General features: G+C 32.5%; 2 protein-coding genes across 6 annotated transcripts; one reads left to right on the top strand and one right to left on the bottom strand.

Moving 5' to 3' along the window:
* Positions 1 to 4013: 4013 nt before the first annotated feature.
* On the top strand, positions 4014 to 7802 carry LOC11431724 (ABSCISIC ACID-INSENSITIVE 5-like protein 2). Its single transcript, XM_003624784.4, has 3 exons — positions 4014 to 5530; positions 5629 to 5700; positions 7375 to 7802. The coding sequence occupies exons 1-3, from the start codon at positions 4721 to 4723 to the stop codon at positions 7453 to 7455; spliced, it is 963 nt and encodes a 320-aa protein (XP_003624832.1). The 5' UTR covers positions 4014 to 4720; the 3' UTR covers positions 7456 to 7802.
* Positions 7803 to 11728: 3926 nt separating this feature from the next.
* On the bottom strand, positions 11729 to 17045 carry LOC11435643 (myb family transcription factor PHL7). Of its 5 annotated transcripts, none has more exons than XM_024770700.2 (7): positions 16735 to 17045; positions 16339 to 16572; positions 13731 to 13807; positions 13582 to 13630; positions 13414 to 13471; positions 13249 to 13318; positions 11729 to 12521 (listed from the first exon to the last, which is right to left on the bottom strand). In XM_024770700.2, the coding sequence occupies exons 2-7, from the start codon at positions 16442 to 16444 to the stop codon at positions 12159 to 12161; spliced, it is 723 nt and encodes a 240-aa protein (XP_024626468.1). In that variant the 5' UTR covers positions 16445 to 16572; positions 16735 to 17045; the 3' UTR covers positions 11729 to 12158. The 5 variants fall into 5 exon arrangements, with proteins under 5 accessions (XP_024626468.1, XP_024626469.1, XP_003624829.2 ...); XM_024770701.2 differs by having other exon boundaries at positions 13594 to 13630; XM_003624781.4 differs by having other exon boundaries at positions 16343 to 16572.
* Positions 17046 to 20804: the final 3759 nt, after the last annotated feature.

Below are 20804 nucleotides of genomic sequence, written 5' to 3'. Positions count from 1 at the left end.
AGACACCATATAAAAAATAATAAATTCAAAGTTTGTACAATATTTTGCCAAACAACATTAAACTTAAATAGCTTTAAAACTAACAAAACAAAAAAACCAAATAACTTTAGTTTCTTTCTTAAAGGCCTTTATTTTTACTTTGTTTTGAAGTAACTTTTAGACTGTAAAAAACCTTGACCAAACGGTATCTAAGTTCAGTCGGGAACACTGTTTCACTTTCTTCTTCATAAGAGGTCATTTTCTTCGTCCTCGTGAGCTTAGCTTAGTTGGTAGGACAATGCATAAAATATGCAAGGTCCGGAGTTCAAACCCCGGCCACCACAAAAAAAAAAAAAGAAGTCATTTTCTATCTTTTTTATGGTTCTGAGACCATGCATGACTTGAGTTGACTGATTTTTATGGCTTAAGGGCTTCATTTTTCGACACCGTTTTAGTTTTTGCTTCATCATAGATGGTTTTCTTCCTTTTTTCATGATTATGCATTTTAAGGGTTTTTTTTTTTTTCCAATTGTTATTGGATTATGTACCAAAATTTGTTATGTTGCATGGCTGTAGAAAAATCGTCTTTTGTTATGTGGAGTATAGTAGAGGTCATGATGACTGAATTTTAACTGATGGTAAGGTTTTGACACAATTGTTATTTTAGCTTCTGGTACAGGAGTTGAAAATAATTGATGCATTTCAATTATTTTAGTTTTTGTGAGTAATCCTAAAGCTGTAACAGTTTTCATATTTTATTTATTCTTTCGTATATCATTGAGCCGTGCAAAAAGTTGATTGGTGTAAATTTGTTTTGATCATATCATTGGGATCCAGAAAGTTGATGATAGAAATTTGTACATTTAAGATCAGGTTAATTTGATGATACAAAAATTGATCACATAGAAATATGTTAGCTTCTTTCGATATCAGAATGAACAAATGGAATAAAATTAAATGATGTATTATTGTATTTCTATATATGAATTTCAATGTCAAGGGATTATGACTACATTAAGTATCTCAAAAATGATTTAGACGTTTGGAAAATAGGATTTGGAGTACTGGATTCTTGAATTGTGACTGGTAGTAATGAGAATCAACATATGAAGCTCATTATTTGTGATGCAAAGGTTAGATAAGTTAGTTAAGATTTGTAGTAATTTCTTTTATGATTTATCAATGTTACTTATTAGTATACATTTTGATTTATTTATATTTTTTGGTTTCTTTCTCGGATTTAGGGTGATCGAGTTCATGTAATAACTCGATATAGAGATTTAGAGCATTGGGAATATAGTTGATGTAACATTATGGGTAAAATACTTTGTAGCTTTATCATTTACCATTTATTTACCTTGAATTCTTTGCTTCTATTTTGTAGTCAATGACAACGCAAATAGATGTAACAATTGGTCAGGTTCGAGGCTGCTCATCAACCTACATCATCCGGTTGTTGAAAAGTTTAAGACTTGGTAAGTTTGCATTATGATTTCACAATACAGTGTTAGAGTAACTTATTATTTCACAATCTGATTTGATTGTTTATTGACCATGTTTCTTGAATTGTTGTCGTGAACTTAACACTTCTCAAGCTCAGATAGATTAAAAAGTAAAGTTTAAAAAGTACTTCGTAGAACGATTTTTCCAATCTGTCTCAAGTTAGGCCAATTGATGAATCTATAAACTTAGTCAAGGTCTGTTTTTTTTTTTTTTATGCACAAACATGCTTTGAATTTTTTTACGCACAAATTAAAAATGCATATTGCACTATTCTTTATTTCACGTGCATAATTTGTGTTAGGATACATACTCCATCACTATTTGGAAAAACAACTAAATTCAATCCTAACCAGTTTGGATGGTATTATGAGAGTTGCACCAAATGTTCGAAGACATCAATGTCAAATGGTGTTAGCTATAGATGCACATGCGGGAATGATGCTTAATTTTCATTTGTTTCAAAAATGTTAATTGGTCAACGGGGTACATATAATGCACATGCATGCATTTCTCTAGACTTTATAGGAAGATAATAGAAAGATAAATTAGAAGTCATGATACATTTTCTTTAGCTTAAAATCAGTTATGTTACCTTCATTTCATAAGTTATATATAACTATATTCGCATACATCTTATCCATGTTAATATGCATTAGATTAATATTACAGTTATTTCCCTGTTTAGCATTTCCCAAACTAGGTGTCAAGAACAATTCTAAAAGGAAAGCGCAAAATAATCACTCTCATTGATGAACAAACATAGAGAAAGTATAAGTGTCGCCTCTATGCAATTAGAATCCATTGATTATAGGTATTTAATATGCTTCTTTTTTTTTTGTTTGCTTGATCACTATAGCCAAATATGATTTCATTTTTGACGATGCCGTTTATTTGTTTATAGTGTTTCTTCAATAATTTTTGTGAATTTTGCGGTTTTCAAACTCAGAGTCATAACTTCAAGCCTGATAAAAAAATTATAGAGAAACTCAATGAAGTCCAATATTTTTTTTGGTCTAAATTGTAACAAAAATAAGTTTAAACAAATTGTTAATTCTTTAATAAATTTATTTCTATACCCTTTACTCTTTTTAATTCTTTTATCAATCATCACAAATATTAATGTGTATTAAAGACTTGATAAAACTTTCATAAATATTTTGATAAAGATTTATAATGTTTGTGCAATATTCATTAATTTGCTCATTTTTCTTTTAAAATATTTTTTTTTATAAAATACGTTATTAAACCCGTGCGTGCAACGCACGGGTTTGTAACTAGTACATGTATAAAATCTATCTGTTACTGACTGTAAGACCTTTTTAAAATACTTTTTTGTCCCTGAAAATGGGATCATTGCAAATTTCTATATCCATTTTTTCCTAAGTTTATTATTTTTTAATATTACCAATTTGTATTGAAATATAAAAAATCTACACTGAATAGAAATAAAAAGGATACTGAAATATCATATGAAACTAGCACAAATTTAGCACAATAATATTGAAGTGACATTTGAAATGTTGGGACACATGTTCATATTAGTCGTTATATACTCCCTTCAGTCTTATTTACAAGAGACAATTTACTTTTTAGATACATTAAATAATTTATGTATTTGGTTTAGGTTCTTGACTAAATACATACATTATTCAATGTATGTAAAAAGTCAACTTTCTCTTGTAAATAGGACCGGAGGGAGTACCTTTCAATATTTAGTGTGAGTTTCATTGTTATTGTTAGACTTGTTAAAAAAAATAAATGTTGGGACAATGTATGGCCTCTATATATAATAATCTTTACAATAACTATAGGACTATGTTATACTATTATTTTTAAATATCTAAATAAATCTTACTACATTTGAATTTGCACATAATAAGTGGAATTATGGTGAGTTGCTACAATTTTAACAAAATTAAACCTTTAAACTTCAATAAAATCACGGTGTGAGCATAGTTTATTTTCAAACTCACATGGTTAGATGCTATAATCTTGACTTTTTGATTGTGAAATTTCTAGGTGAATAACTCTTAAACTACTTTTTTTGCCAAAAAAAACTCTTAAAACTACTTTTTATGGGAGTGCTTAAACTCAAAAAAGGGAAAAAGATAGAATATGGATTATATTCCATTAACTATTATTGAGAGTTTAATTAGTATGATACGTCAATGAACAATTATTTGACATATAAATATAATAATATGATTAATTGAGTATACAAATAATAATAAAATACATTAACCTTTTTAAAAAAAATTAAGAGAAATGCTATCAACACTCTCTTTTGAACATTCTCTCTAACACTTGTTCTTTTATTAGGTAAAACCAATGTAGGACTCACACTTTGAAAATAAAACTCACATAAAGTGGTGAAACATACATTAATTTCACCCGATAAATAAGTAAGTATTAAAGAGAGTGTAAAGAGAGTTTTGCTAACATTTCTTAAAAATTAATATTTGTCCCTTGCTCGGCGTGATTAATGTCCCCACTCCCAATGAAAATTTCTTTTCTTTTTTGAAAGGTTTTAAGATTCAGATTTAGATCCTTTAAGTAGGTGAAACAAAGTATAGTACCCTTCAGATTTTGCTTTTGTATTTTTGTTTTAAGTTAGAAAGTCAGAACAGTCTATTCTTAACACTTTCCTAAATTAATCAATTTGTTTATTCTTTTTTCTAAATTCTTCTTTTCATTTTAAGCAATGTTAGTTCAGAGAATGTTTCTTAGACCAAAAATGTTTCTTTTTCACTTTCAATCTTAGTCTTAGGTTTTTGTTCTTTGTTTCATAGTTGTTGTTATTGTTATTATACTAATAATGATGACATGTCATAAATTATAACAGTATTAATCTTAAAGTTTCTGTTTTTTCATCATTTTATATCATTTTCTATAATTTTCTTTGATATCTGATCCTACCCACCTTTGTTTATTCTTCTAGAACCAAATTTCACTCACCCCATTTTTCAAAGCATGCTTTGTGTTTGTGAAATTGTGTCTTAGAGTTACTCTCACCACATCTCAAAAATTCAAGACAAATTGGTTTGTTTTGTTTCTGTAGTTTCAAATTTAGTGTAAAGTTTGTTCATTTTGATGTAGAAATCACTGAAAAACTCTTTTTTCATCTGGGTTTTTGTCTTAGTTCGTTGCAGTTGAGTTCTGGGTTTTTGGGTTTTTTTTTTTTTTTTGGGAAATGAAATTAAGCATATAGGGTTGTAGGGTGATTTTGTGGTTTCTGAAAATGGGATCTCATGGAGGAGCAATCCAAGAACAAAAGACTGGAACTTTGGCTAGGGAAGGATCTTTGTACAATCTCACATTTGATGAGGTTCAAAATCAGCTTGGAAATTTAGGGAAACCCTTAGGAAGCATGAATCTAGATGAGTTACTAAAGAGTTTGTGGACATCTGAAGCTACTCAAGGTTCTGGATTGGATTCTGGAACCACTGATGGTTACATGCAGCATGGTCAACTGGCTTCTGGGTCATCTATGAATCCATTGACACTTTCTGGTGATCTTAGTAAGAAAACTATTGATGAGGTTTGGAGAGATATGCAACAGAAGAAGAGTGCTAGTCCGGATAGGAGAACAGCTACACTAGGTGAGATGACTTTGGAGGATTTCTTGATGAAAGCTGGTGTGGCCACTGAATCATTTCCTAGTGAGGATAATGCTATGTCAGGAAGGGTTGATTCTCAACAACAACAACAAAATACATCTCAGCATGGTCATTGGATGCAGTACCAAGTCCCTTCAGTGCAGCAACCACAACAACAACATCAGCATCAAAATCATCAGAATAATATGATGACTGGTTTTGCAGGGTATATGGCTGGTCATGTTGTTCAACAGCCTGTTTTGGATGCAGGATACACTGAAGCAATGGTGAGTTTGTCACCGTCTTCTTTAATGGCTACTTCATCAGATACACAAACTCAAGGTAGGAAAAGGGTTGCCTCTGGTGTTGTGGTTGAGAAAACTGTGGAGAGGAGGCAGAAGAGGATGATTAAAAATAGGGAATCTGCAGCTCGGTCGCGGGCTAGAAAACAGGTAATATTTTTTTGTATGATGTTTGTCATTTGTAGTCATTGTTTTTGTTAATAGTTAGAGCAATGACATATATTTGTGTGTGTGGTGTCAATGAACAGGCTTACACGCAAGAGCTGGAGATCAAAGTTTCACATTTAGAAGAAGAGAATGAAAGGCTTAAAAGATTACATGTATGTTTCATTTTCATTGCCAGTTTGCATCTACACTTTATTCCTTTGTCTGGTGTGACATTTGTTGGTTAGTTTTTTTCCTACCATCTTGTGAAGGTAATGAGTGGTTGAAATGTTAGTTAATGAGGACTTCAACTGGCCGGTGCTTGCTTAAGAAATAGAATGTTTACACTGGTTGAACTTTCAAAAATATGATTCAATAACTGGTTTACCGTTTCAGTTAGCGCTATTATTTCTTTATTCTTTCTTGAAGTTTTTCACCTTAATATGAAATATTAAGCTTTGTGTGGAGTATCTACAAAAATTACTAAACAAATATTTTCAGTGTGAAACTAAATTTCATCATTTGATATTAGTAGCTGCCATTTTGATGCAATGCAGAAGTCCATTATTTTGCAATGCTAGTATTATACTGTTACTCTGATGTTGCGTGTTTGGCTTTTGCAACCATGCTAACCATGGAATTCATTTTGTAAAGAAGCGGATCAAAGTATTTGAGTTTCTTGTCAATTTTGTTAAATCATATAGAAGGTTTTTGGCTTTAACCGGAAATGGATCTTTACACGAAAGTTTGAGATAATCTAGTTTAGAAATTGCAAATGCATTTATACTAACCATTTAGCTTTTATGAGACATGTAATTATGATCAAACACTGCATGAATGACAGATTTTTATGTTTATCCTGCATAGCTTTCATTTGATCTTTCTCCCTGGTTAGTTATTATAATATTGAAACCCATACCATTAGATTGCCGAGCTGGTTTTAGTCTTATCAGACCCTCTGTTTTCCTTTTGTTCAATCCTGTCCTACTTCATACATTGTTAAGTTTTCATTATTTCAAAATTGGGACTTAATCTGTGTGCCTAATTTCTTGTGTTGCCACTAAAAGAGCTGCAGATTTTTGAACATTTCCTCCATTTGATAGAAAGGACTTTGTTTTTCTAAAGTTGGAAATATAATATACCTATCACAAGCTTTTGTTAGTTGATTGGATCTTGACATGCCATTAATATTTATCCTTTCCTGAATATTGTTTTGGAGGGTATTATTATTAACACTCTGTCCTCCATGACTTCAAAAGTTACTTTAATGTTTCAAATCAAGAATTGTGATGATGACTTCTTTTTTTTTTTTGAGAATTTGTGGTCTAGAAGACAAAGATGCAAACATGAGAATAGAGTTTGAGCCTCCTTCATTCCATTTCTGAAAACATCTATATAATAAAAAACAATGTGGTGATTTTGATGGTTAAAGTAAATACACTTTGACTAAGAAAGTCAGATAAACCTAGCTGGACTTGGAGTACCTTTTTGCTTTATGATCTGTCTAACAGTAGTGTGCAGTTTGTCTTGGTGACGAAATTTCAAGCCAATTCTATAAGAATTGATGGTAATATAGAAAATATAAACTCACATTGAATAAAATAAGCTATCAGTAGTAATAACCTTGATCATTTATCTCTGATTTATATTGGCTTTTTGAATAGTACTGTTCTAGAATGATTTAAATTTGTAAGATTTAAACTGTGCGCCAGAACTATCTATGTCTGCAACCTTAAGTAATTCGATTAGGAATAACTCAGCTTTTGTGCTGATCTCTAAAAAGTGATTTGGTATGAACCTAGATGATTTATCTCTTATCATATTAACTCTCTAGTGAATCTTTCATGCAGGAGATAGAGAGAGTATTGCCGAGTATGCCACCACCAGACCCTAAGCATCAGCTTCGGAGAACTAGCTCAGCTCCCCTTTGAAGACTTTATTGCAAATGAGTTCCTAGCAAAAGTTCCAAGCGCTCCAACAGTTCTTTCGCATTTGCTGCATATATTTGAACGCTCAAGTATCCAACAATTGGAAAGCTATTTTTCTTCTGGGGCTATGGTTAATTATCGCTGGCATACCTTCTTCGAAAGTGTTTTCCTGTATGTACATTTTATAAGCTAGACTTTCAGTTTACCCAGCACTATATATATGCATTAGTGTAATTTTGAACGGAACACATTGTGGCTTTATTACCATTTTGGGGGTCCTGTTGTCTGTGTGGTGCGAATGCGAGTGCAACTAATAACCGTCTGTGACTAGCAAAACTTTTTTGGTTTAAGCTAACTTCATGATGAATGCTTTTTTCCCTGCTAAAACAAGTGTTGAATCACATGTCCCATGGTATTTTTGCAAAAGACTTAAATAACTTCTTCATCCATGAAAATTTATCAGCTTTTGATTTTAGTTTTGAACTTGTTTTACTCCTTGAACCATATGGAATTATGTTTTTGGTACCAAACTATTTGTTCTTGTTGAATTTAATATTAGAGACTATTATTTGGCACTAAACTATTTTTGGTACTAATATGGCCTATAACTCTATATACTATAGGGATTACCAACATGAATAAATATTAGAGACTAAAGCCAAAACAATATGGATCAAATGCCAAACACTTTTACGCTTTAGGGACTAAAAAACAGATTAAAAGTAAAATTGATCTATTTGCATTGATGAAAAAGATATAACAACTAAACCTTGGCTAAATTAGTTAACCTCTCTATTCGTGATTGTAAATTTCCATTGCTCGTTGCTGTAAGTTTTATTGGTTGTTCAGTGAGACAAAAAAATAAGTTTCATACATAATATTTGATTGTGTAAGTTTTATATGTTACATGGGTAAGTTTTATATGTTACATTTAAATTTTTATCTTCCAACGTTTTGTGTAACTAGATTTTCATTTAAAAAAAAGGCCACGCAAACTGTGCTTGCCTTATTATTGTTGAACGTATAGGATTTTGTCTGTGCTAGCGGAATGAATGTTTAAGACAAGAAAAAGCTATCAGTAACCTTAATGTAGGAACTCAAAATTGGTGGGGGCAAGTCAAAACTTGGAGATACCCTCAAAGTGGTATGGGATTATCACAATGTTGTATTTAGCTGGTTTTTTCTAGGACTTGTTCTAGGAACGAACACCTCATAGTCCAGACAAATACATGTACTTTCTTTCAAATTCTTGATGATAGATAAGTCCATAACTAACACCTCATAGTCCAGACATTTATTAAAAGGAATAACATAATGTGTCACTACATAAGAGATACTTTCACATAATTAAATACTAGAAGATAGTAGTACTTGTTAAAGAAGCATGATATCATACTCAGAAGACAACTCTGTAAAACAAGTTCCAAGATTAAGGTTTCTCAATTCTCACATAAAATATCAACAAGTGTTCATAGTGTACAAAAAATTATTCTTGAAAATTTTCAAGTCATCGATCACTCAAAGAAAGCATTTAGAATAATAATAAAAATATACAATTTAGAAGTTTCTGAGTGGACGGTCAATAGTCAAATACAGCTTACAACATTTTGAAAAGGGTGAAGTAGACAACTGTACATGGCTAAAATCATAAATTAAATACTACTCCCTCCATCCCAAATTATATGTCACTTTAGAAAAAAATATTTGTCTCAAATTGTATGTCGTTTTACAATACCAATGAAAAATTAATGTTACTTTTCATATTATATCCTTAACTATTTATTACTCTCTCTTTTTTCAATTCCTTCATTTATCTTTCCCATATCATTTATTGAGGACAATTTTGTAAAATAACTCATAATATCTCTTTCCCACACAATATTAATTACATTTCTTAATATGTATGAAATGTTCAAAACGTCGTACAATTTGGGACGGAACTCTCTCCAACTGTCATGAGTATTTATGAATAAACACTACAAAAAGTGAAGATCAACTTCAGAATGAGATGTGTACTTGCACTTCAAAGATGTATGAGACCAAAACTTTCATCTTTTACATACACCCTCCGGTCACTAATATAAGCAAAAAAACTACATTTTAGATTCATTCATTTAATGATGCACATAGTCTTTATTATAGACCACATACATCATTAAATGAATGAACCTAAAATGTAGTTTTTTGCTTATATTAGTGACCGGAGGATGTATTATTTCCTTTCTCGTTTGCATCTACTCCTAGGTTTGTTTTGAATTAGGTGAACACTTGCCTTTTATATTTAAAGCATCAACCACATATTATTGTATATCTCCAAAGCTAAGTAGATTGAGAAAAGTTATTTTGACAACTTAAAAAAAGTTGTTTAAAATGTACTCCCTCCGTTTTAAAATAAATGTCGTTTTAGGTGTTTACACGCATATTAAGAAATACAATGATTAAAAGAAAGAGAATGGTTATTTTACCAAATTATCTTTATTAACTATTGGTTAGTTTTAAAAGTAATACTTTGGATGTAGTGTGTAGAGTATTAATTGGAGGGTACAATTAAAAAGAAAAGGTTATTATTGCATTGGAAACTGAAAGTGACATTCATTTTGAAACAAATTTGTTTGGCTAAAGCGACACTCATTTTGAAACAGATGAAACAAATTTGTTTGGCTAAAGCGACTCTCTTTTATCTTGTTTAAGAATAATTGACATATTTAAAGCATCAACCACATATTATTGTATATGATGTCCTAAAATTGTCATATTTTAGTTGTTTAAATATCACTCGCCAATTAGATTAGCTAAATTCATATGATTTTTAAAATGTAAATATGTCAATTATTCTTAAACAAGATAAACGAATAATTAGATCACACTTAAGTGAATATATGAAGATTTGGGGAAAAACAAACTTATATAAATGAATATGATGCAAGTTTTTTTTTTTTTAGAGAGAGAAATGTGCTTATAGCATTTCAATAGATATCAGATTGGTAATACAATGTGATACACGAGATGTGGCTATATGTGTTAAAGCATGAACGACCTCATTCGCTTGTCTCCTAATAAATTAAACTAAATTCGGTACTATCACCTCTATTCCTAACATAATAATCAATGACTTCCTTTGAGTCCACTTCGATGTTGACATTCGTTAATTGTATGTCATTAATCCACAACATAGTGTGATATGGTCCCAAAGCTTCGCCAACTTTCACAGAACATAAGGGAGTAATCCGTAGAGTTTTGGACAGCACATACCATTCTTCCTCATCTCGAATACACATATCTATCCCAGCTCTATTGCGGGATGTTGAGAAGGAATCATCAACATAACATTTTAACCTCCAACTTGCCCGTTTTCGCCTTCTTTGTTCTGCTGTTCTGTTGTACCATTTACATGCTATTGTTGCTCCTGTGTACAGATTGAGTTCTGTTCGCATAACGCCAATCCTCTAATACGTGCTTCGCTCTCTCCAAAATACTGATGTTTGTTTCTGTAGTTTGCTGCCAAATCCGGATTTCTACTCTTCCACAAACTCCAAAGAATAGTGGCTAAGTTCTCCACTTGATTGCTGTTACCGTGCTGCAAAAATGCAAATATTACATCTTCCACAATGTGTTATTGTTGTACCAAAGGATCAAGGCTGATCCAAAGTCCACTTGATTGCCATATGTTGACTGCTGTCGAACATTGGAAAAAAAGATGGTAGCTGTCCTCGTTTGCCTCGTTACACACCACACAAGTACAAGTGACACCTTTTGCTGTCCAGTTTAACTCGGGTAGGAAATTATCCTCTACAAATTCCCCTGTCGTCTTAAGAATAGAGTCACCCACTGTGTTCTCAACACCACGAACAAAGTAACAACCATTCTTTTCCGATTTCCAAATAAGTCTGTCATCTAATTGATGTTGTAAGATGTAGCTGGTTATAATCTCACGTATAAAAATAGCCATGGGAATCCAATTGATTTTTTTGTACTGAAATGGTTATAAATAGTCCATGACATAGAGATTCAACTAGCTTTTACATGTCTAACACAATCCTCTCCTTTTAAAGAGTACTGGTAAATTAAATTCTTTTACAATTCTAGCTCCTTTTCTTTTCAAGTACACATAGCAAGAATATAGAAAAAGTATCAAACATAAAATGTTTACAATGCTATCTCTTATTTGCGTCGGGAGTCTTAAAATATCATTATGTCATAGAAAGGAAGGCAGCCCATATTAACACGACTCTGAGTATAAGCCAAACAACATCTAACTTAACAGTAACACAATGTCTAACTTTATAGTATCACGAAATTGATGTAAAGTGAAACTTGTTAATATCTTCGACTACAACAATAACGAAGTCATATCTCACAAGTTGACTACAAAGATCAAACAATGCCGTCACTAGCTAATTGACAAGTTTGATATTGACATGGAAGACAAAAACAAACCGAACATAATAAATGATGACAAGTGTGCAACTCCCAACATTCATCATCCATGACCACATGTACAATGCATGTCAATGCATTTCTGTTGACTGTGAGAGTGCAGGTGTTTACCACTCTCACGACAGGAGAGAAGAATGCATCTACTTCTACATTAATATATACAAATGGATTGCGTGGAATATATAATTTACAAAAACAGGATTGTATTTTCTACTAGATATTACAATAAGACACGTGTTGACCTACAAACAGAAACTAATTCTTACTGCTCACTCATTGCCGTCGTCATTTTCTGTCTCCAAATCAAATCCATAGCCAGCATCATCTTCATACAAGTTTGGATCCAAAGGACCAACATTACAATCATTCTTCTGAGCAGTCTTTATTGTAACTTGGGGTGCAGTGCCATCCTTTGAACCTTCATCAATTCTCTGTTTTTTATGGGGAGAAAAAGTGTCTGCAAGGGCATCACTAGACCCAGAAGGCTCTGATAGGGGCTGGTTTTGCTTATCATGGGACAACGGAAGTGTTTCCGATGCTGCCAAGGTACTGCCTAATTTCTGCTGTTCCTCTATGATCTTCTGCAAGTATTTACCCTGGGCTTCAATTCTCATTTGTAATTGCTTTTGAACCTGGAATATCAAGGAAGAAAATGCACGGCTTTACCATTACCAGAAATGCTCGCTCATAGAAGCACAATACTATGAGATTTAACAAACAGTAAACATCTTATTATCACACTTAAATCCTGAGAGTCTGAGGCAAATTAGAACCTAATTATTATTCTTCATCGTCAGCTGGCTTATTTAATAGATATAAGTGATGGATTTACCCAGGACACAAGATTCAGATGACTCTCAGATCAAACAGACCCAGTCTATGTATTTAAAAGAATTATATAAAAATTGGAGGCAACAAACAATGGTCCGTGACGAAATTGAACTTGAAAATAATGGTTGAACCATTAATGTAATGATCACTCTTCAAATTACAATAGCAACATTTGAAGTTTCTAAGGTAAGTTAAACTTAAATCAATCAGCCATATGGATGGCTTATTAAGTTATTTTTTTCAAGATACATGCAACAAACAAGTTCTAATTTATATCAATAATCAAAATGAAAAATGACTCATGTTTTAACTACTAGTTGACACTCACATATGATAAATAAAAGATGGTTGGGCATAGCATCCAAATATAATCATTGTTGAAGTTATGGATTTTACATAAAGAGAAAAAATGAAGACTTTGGATTGTTAATATAGTTTGATATGATTGATGATTATGATTTATTTGAGTCACAGGGAGTGCACACGAATCCTCCTTATTTATACTAATAGCATAGCTAGGTAACAAACCTCAAGCTGTTCATGCAGACGTTTTTGAACCTCCATCTGCATTCGTAGTGCGTCATTGATTTGCAATCCCCTGCAAGACACGAATGTTTTATTAAAATGTTAGAGGTAGAGGCTTCAAAGTGAAGGAGTTACAAATTATCTTCGGAAAACAACTAAGACACCCACGGGGAAGAATCAGCGCCAGAAATGCTGTCTCCAGAATTCCTTTTCTCATCTTTAGAATCTGAAAGTCCAAAAAAGAACTCTAAGAATCAATTGAAAATGTGAAACAAAACAGCATGACATTTCTCATAAATTTTTAGGAACTACGAAGGGCAAGAAAAAACAAGGCACCTTTACCATCACCTGGTGATTCAGGCAAGTACTTCGCCAGGCGATACTTCTACATGTAGTGATATCATAGGAAAAAATTAGAATCAATGTAAAATTAGTAAAACACTTTTGGACATATACAAAAGAATAATTAGACCACATATTGATACCTGTAAATGGCTTTTAACATGATAAATGGTCAGTCCAGGCACGCCCATCACTCTCAGAACACCTTTGGGTGTTGCTCCTGTCATGAATAATTTCAAGTTAACAAGGTCTAGGAAATTAGCTAAACTCTTGTCATCAGGTGAAAGCAAAAACAGAAAAGGTAAGAAAGAGTGTGGCCCCTTCCATCAAAGACTATACATCAAGTAAAACCAGCCACTAAAATATTAAAAAAAAGGTTCTGCGCTAGTTAAGGAAAAAAAATGGAAGTCTTTATTGAAAGAGAAATGATATTTGTACAACTTTTGGGACAACTCTCTCTCTCATACTCCCATCGTGTTCTTACTCCCTCTCTCTCTCCATCTTTCTCTCTCTCTCTCTCTATTGTTTTTGTTCCAAAAGAAAAAGAAAAAAGGTTGTCCCAAAATGGTTGTACAAATATCATATCTCAAAATAAAACTTCAGAGTCATTATGAAGGTTTTTTTTTTACGAAGGTTTTAAAAGGTGGATTGAATTTCATGCAAAAAACTTTAGTCATTTCATATAGGGTTAATAGCATTTTCTTTTTGGTTCCAGCCCTAACATTTAAGCTTCTTCCACTTTCAGCCCTTGTGCTTCTTGAAATTGGACCTTACAGAAACGTTGATGTTGCATTATTAATGAAATGTGGTATTTTGTCAATGGGTTTTTCTATCATGTGCAAATTTGCACATGTTAAGAAATTTAAAATAGTAACTTTGCATTGGAACTTGAACATTTTGTATTAAATATATAACTTTTTGTTAAATAATTGTTGGTTTCAATAAAAACTTCTTTTAGTTACCTTAACATGTGCAATATTGCACATGTTAGACAAACCCTTTGTCAATTACTTATTCAACAAAATGAATTTTGAAAATAACAAAAAAAAAGAGTTTATATAAAAAACCTAAAAACCACAAACAAAGCCCTTACTCCCATTCATAAACCGAAAGCTAAATCTTGATCAACTCATCAAGCTTTGCACTCTTCTTTTGCCTACAAGTTTCTTCTATCTTATTCTTTGTTACCCTACACTCAATGACCATCTCGAAATAAGAGCAAAGAAGACCATCATCAACGAGACAATGCGAGCAAACAAAACCTTCTTCGCGTAAATCACGCAATCAAACATCATCATAAACAGAGGGAATCAACAAAACAGAATTAATGATCAACTAATCAAACAAAGAAACCGCAACCGCTACGAATCACCACTGACGGCACCTGTTATCCTCCCGAGAAATCCTGGAATAGGTACAGAACTCGACAGTGAGGACGCAACAGAAATTGGCCTTGTGTAGAGCCCCCTCGTCAAATTTTGTACCCTAAACTGCTTCTTTACCATTTGAGGGACCAGACCAAGCCGATTGGTGGATCCTAAGACCAAATCGTAACATTCCTCCCTCTTTGTCACGTAATCGGGACTCAACTTCTCACTTCTCTTGAGAATCTTCCCCTGACCCATCACAAGATTCAATCTAGGGTGTTTCACAACCGTGGAATTTCGATTGCCGCCGCAGCGAATACAATTTAGATACGGCGAACTAGGGTTCACAGAGTATGTACTTTGATTTGGTTTTTTAGATAAATTCAGTTTTTCGTTATTTTCAAATTCATTTTTCTGATTAATTACAAAATACCACATTTCATTAATAAAGCCACATCAGCATGCCAAATCAGCGTTTCTGGAAGGTCAGATTCTAACAAGGACTAAAACTGGGAGAACTTAAAATATTAGGGGTGGAATCAAAAAGACATTGCAAGGACTAAAACTCAATTGACCCCATATTACAAGTACAAAAAGCACTATTTACCTAACCATATAAGGTATGATTCAAAAAGTAGTATTAACTCTCATATTTAATGGCTACACAGAATGGAACTCGATCCAACATTAACTCTCATATTTAATGGCTACACAGAATTGAACTCGATCCAACATTAACTCTCTCATATTTAATGGCGACACTAAATTGAACTCAATCCATACTACATTCCAACATGGTCTTATCAATTGGTGCACAACGCAAACCTTGGAATGCATGTAACAAAATGTGCAAATACCCATCTAGTTACAGTCTTGCAGGAATAAATTGATCACAGCTTTCAATAAAACAAAATAAGCAGCCTTTATAATATTAAACTAATGACCCTTACGCATGCATTAGTTCTTTAATAATATGACTAGCAATTCCCATAAAGCATTCCATTGTGTTTAGGATACCACAGGGTTTAGACTTTAGAGAATTTTTAAAACCCTCCAAAGTCATCCTCCTTCTGTGTTGTGCTTTTCTATAGGTTCTCCCAATTTAGAAGGTTTAGCGTATGTTTGGTATCCTCTGTGTTGTGCTTTTCACGGTGACCCATGTGATTTTCCAAAAACTAAACTTTGTAGCTTCTGCAAAATCATGGTGTGTGACACCATGATGATTCTGACATACCCACCATAATATAAATATACACAAACTCTTCCATCCAAAAAGCCCTTTCCCTCCACACTCCACCTAACTTCTAAAATCTAAACATAACTAAAAAGCAATATTTTCACCCCGAAAAGAACACATATTAATCTCAATAATGAAAAGAAATACCCACTATCTGGTCCACCAAGCTGCGTAATAGCATCGACAAAACGGTCATGAAGATCCGACGTCCAACGCAAACGCTGCTTCCCACCTCCTCCAGCAGGTTGAACATTTTTCACAGCAGATCCATTCAAACCCCCACCATTTGCAAACTGTTCACCACCACCACCACCACCACCTTGAGATTTATGTAGCATCATCGTCTCCTCCGGAAACTTCTTTGCATGATACATACTCACACTAACAACAAAACAAAAAAAAACAATTAATTAAATTTCAATTTAAGCTAAATTTCTCAACAATAAAAAAAATAAAAATCATCAAATTAAATTAAACTCATCAAGTCAAATGGAAAGTTTCTAGGTCAATTGATGAAGACAACAATGAAATTCTAAAATTTACCAGCGAGAAGCTTAAAATTGAAGCATTCAGAATCTGGCTTCGAATTTTGCGGGAAAGAGAGAGAGAGAGAGAGAGAGAGAGAGAGAGAGAGAAAATAGGGATTTGATTTTCTCGGGAAAATGTAATGAGATTGAGGATTAGTGGTGTTTGTGAAAGAAACAATGAGTTTTTTTTTTTTTTTTTTTGTGATTGAAGAAATGATTGAAATTTAGAGAGAGAAAATGAGCGTTGAAATGAACGGACGGCGGCGTTTTAATTGGAAGGTGTCGTTAACAATGGTGGAGGGTCCCACGCGTTTGTCACGTGTCGTTGGTACTTTTTGGGTTTTTATTTGGAAAAAGTTTGTATGTCACGACGAAATGCCGTTTACCACTCCTCATTCTCAAGTCTCAAAAGATTCTCTTCTCTACATTAGAGCATCTTTTTCGTTTTTTATTTATTTTAAGAGAAATCATAAATTTACCCTATATAAACTATTGTTATAAGATTAGAATCCCGTGAGCTTAGCTCAGTTGGTAGGAATATTGCATATTATATGCAGGAGCTGGGGTTCGAACCCCGGACACTTCACTTCTCCACAATTAAATTGTGTGAGCTCTAGTCACTAGGCTACTTGACAAAAAAAAAAAAAAATAGTTTAGTAGATTGAATTTGTATTGTTTAATATAATTTGAAGTTGAATTACTTATAAATATGAAATAGCGTAAAAGTGATATATTTAATGAATTAATATTTTCAATTTAGATTATATGGGTTAAATTAAGAATTTAAGATAAATAATGATAAGTTATTTTAAACAATAAGTTGTTTTGATAAGCTTATCAAAAAACGCGATCTACCAAATAGATTCTAAGAGCATCTTCAAAGAGTTATAATCTTATAATTTTGAGCTTATAGTTTTTGTCAAATCAGCTTATATGACATAGGTTATAAAAGCTCAAAATTATGTCTCACCAAACAGACCAAAAGAGTATCTTCAATGAATGTATCTAATTTCATTTTTTCTTCTCTTCATTAGAGGAACCATAAGAGCATCTCTAACAAGAGTTTCAAACACTATGCAACCATTACATAATTTTTTATTTTTTTTTGGATAACAGGAGGGCTGAAGCCCGAGAGAAAACAACTGCCGCTTCACAAACCGCAGAGTTGAAATGCCAACAAAGTCGGCTAAATAAAGAGATCTAATCTGAGCGAAACATTGCTCATGCAAAATCAAGAAAAAATCACTTTCACATGCCATATTCGCCATCGCATATGCACAAGCATTGACTTCTCTAAAGGTGTGATGAACTTGAACTTCTCAATCCTGACCTATAAAACGTCGAATATTATGAAGAAGAATCCAACCAACTACTAAACCACCTTGATTTGAGGATATGGAAGAGACCACACCCGAAGAATCTATGTGAAGCTCCACTTTACGGTAACCACGAGACGAGCCAACTTCAATCCTTCAAACACACCCCGCAACTCTGCCACATAAGCACTACAAGAACCCCCTTTTGAAAACCCACAAATCCATTCTCCGTTATCACCTTTGAACACTCCCTCCACAACCTGCATTTAGGCCACCTTTAAAAACACCGTCCGTATTAATTCGAATCCAGCTAAAATCTGAAGGCCACCATCCAATTCCTTCCAATTCTCTACTACATGATAAAATAGCAGCATTTACACTAGAATGGGCACTATAATTAAGGACTCTTTAATTAATCACCTGCCAAGCAGAAGCAGGCATCACAAATTTATCATCATGAACTAGTTCCTCCATTACATAATTTTTGTTTTCATTGGAGCATATCCACGTGACAATCAAGGTTCCATAAAAAATTACTAAGTACCTAAGCTATCGTTTCATACGAATGTAAAATTAATTGTTCTTGTAATCAACCAACAAAAGAATTAATTAAGCTATTGTAAAATTGCTTAAATATGCACCATTGAAGTAAAAATATCTTGGATTGTATAAATATTTTTTGGTTACAACGGTCAACGGAGCCAACTAATTAGAGATAAGCTACTTAAAATGGATTACTTTGATTATGTCCTTTGAAAATGCTTTAACGTGGCAGTGTGGATATATTAAAGAAATGCTCGAAGTAACTTAAATAAGCTATTGTATTGTATCGTTAAATTTTAAGTTCGTTTATTTTCTCAAGTTAAAAGTTGTAAATAAAAAAATAATTAAAAGTGTGAGTTTCACAAAATATCCTAATTTTTTTTTTATAATTGGAACAATATATGCTTGAGTGGCATAATTGTGATGTCGAATCATGAGAGCCATTGAGTATGTTTTAGAACAATGTTTAGGGTTAATTCATCGCGTTTTAATGTTGATCTAAGGTGAAAATACAAAAGTTAAAAATTGTAGGATCTGAATGTTGATATGGAACTAAATTTGAGTTCCTTATAATTTTGTCATTCGAGATGCCCTTAGTAAGCTCTATACTATTTTAAATCTATTAAGATGGTCATCATTCTATCTATTATCATTATTATTAAAGAAAATGAGTGACTAATTTAAATAAAAAAATGGTTCATGGGGGTACATTTCTATTGTTTATGAATTAAATTGGTGAGAGAATGATAGTATATAGATGAAATCAATTGTTTATTCTTACTTAAATAACCACAAAACAAAAGTATTCATATTTCTCTCCAAATTAAACTTCAAAATACTCCCTTTTGTTTTGGGTCTAATCTATAGAGACTATATTGCACAATGAAGATAAGTCTTGCATCATGCATAAAGTTATTTTAATAATTGGATCAATAATTTTTACCATTTCGTCTTTTGTAAGGGTTGATTTTTTTCAAGTCTTATTGGGGCGTCTAGCGGCATGATGTAGCACACGTGGAAATTGTTCGTTCTAGTAAAAAAAATGTTTTCTTTCCATCTTAAAAAATGGAATGGATAACTTAATGTGTGTTTAGTTTTATGTTTGCAATATACAAAAGCACGTTTATACGATTTTTGATGCATTTTTCCTGTGATTTTCAGAAGCTTTAGATACTAGCTTCTATGTTTTTCATTTTTTGAACAAACTAGGCTTCTATGCTAACGTGGTTTTTTGCCGTAATCTTTATCAAACTCCGTTTTACAAACAATATCAAACACACTTAGTAGAGTTTATAATGTCATGTTGTGAGGTCTTACGGTGGACTGACCAATTATATAATTAAAACTTACAAATCTTTTAAGCAGAATCAATTTTGAAGACAAAATCAATTCTACTAAAAAAATAACCTTACATGTTAGAATTAATTATATATATTTAACATCAATTTGACTCCAATCAAACATACACATAATAACTTTTGAGACAACTTTCTTCTAAGACAAAAATAAGAGTAGATATTTGAACAACCATTTTTGACAACCATCATGAAAACTTCATTTTTCCCTCTTTCTATTAATCAAAAACAATGGAGAGAGAAAAAAGAAAAGAGAGAATAAAAACATAATGTGAGTATAAGAGCGAAAGTTGTCACAAAATGGTCGTACAAATATCATTTCTCCAAAAATAAATAAAAAAAGATGGAGAGAGAATAAAAACACAACTAGAATAAAAAATATAGATGCCTAAAATGGTTGTACATATATCGATATAACTCCATCTATTATTAATTCCACGCTGTGGAGGTCACCTGTTGCGTGTAATAAGTTGACGGCATTATCTATGTCAATTTTTGTTGTTCTTCATCATAGACTTGCAGTCTCGCTTAAACTAAGATTTACGAGACCAGACAACAATACATTATTTCTTAATTCCTTGATATACGGTGTTGAAGAACTAGCATAGTCTAGGAGGATGGAACGTCAAATAAATAGCTACATACTTTGCAAATAACCATCGACCATGACACATTTCAATGTTTGCACCAAAATATTGATCATAAAAATTCTATTAAGTGGATATGAAAGACTGACGTCTAAATGCTCAAAAGCCTCTTGTTGTGATGGTTTGAAAGTAAATCATGACGAGACAGCACAAGTTTTATTTTGCATGGTCTCTACAAGCTGGGAGGCCAGAATGTCAAGGTAGTACTATAAGATAATGTGCATG

Source organism: Medicago truncatula, chromosome 7, assembly GCF_003473485.1.
Source record: "Medicago truncatula cultivar Jemalong A17 chromosome 7, MtrunA17r5.0-ANR, whole genome shotgun sequence".
Classification (NCBI taxonomy): domain Eukaryota; kingdom Viridiplantae; phylum Streptophyta; class Magnoliopsida; order Fabales; family Fabaceae; genus Medicago; species Medicago truncatula.
Note: the sequence above shows the minus strand (reverse complement) of the source record. Positions and strands in the feature narration are given on the sequence as shown.

Bases quoted from the DNA above. Each gene is read 5' to 3' on its own strand.
- LOC11431724 (XM_003624784.4), top strand. From the start codon at position 4,721: ATGGGATCTCATGGAGGAGCAATCCAAGAACAAAAGACTGGAACTTTG. The intron at 5,531-5,628 runs GTAATATTTTTT...GTCAATGAACAG, and splicing joins GGTCGCGGGCTAGAAAACAG to GCTTACACGCAAGAGCTGGA. The intron at 5,701-7,374 runs GTATGTTTCATT...TCTTTCATGCAG, and splicing joins AAAGGCTTAAAAGATTACAT to GAGATAGAGAGAGTATTGCC.
- LOC11435643 (XM_003624781.4), bottom strand. From the start codon at position 16,565: ATGTATCATGCAAAGAAGTTTCCGGAGGAGACGATGATGCTACATAAA. The intron at 13,319-13,413 runs GTGGGTGTCTTA...CGTGTCTTGCAG, and splicing joins TCTGGCGCTGATTCTTCCCC to GGGATTGCAAATCAATGACG. The intron at 12,522-13,248 runs GTTTGTTACCTA...TTGATATTCCAG, and splicing joins GTCTGCATGAACAGCTTGAG to GTTCAAAAGCAATTACAAAT.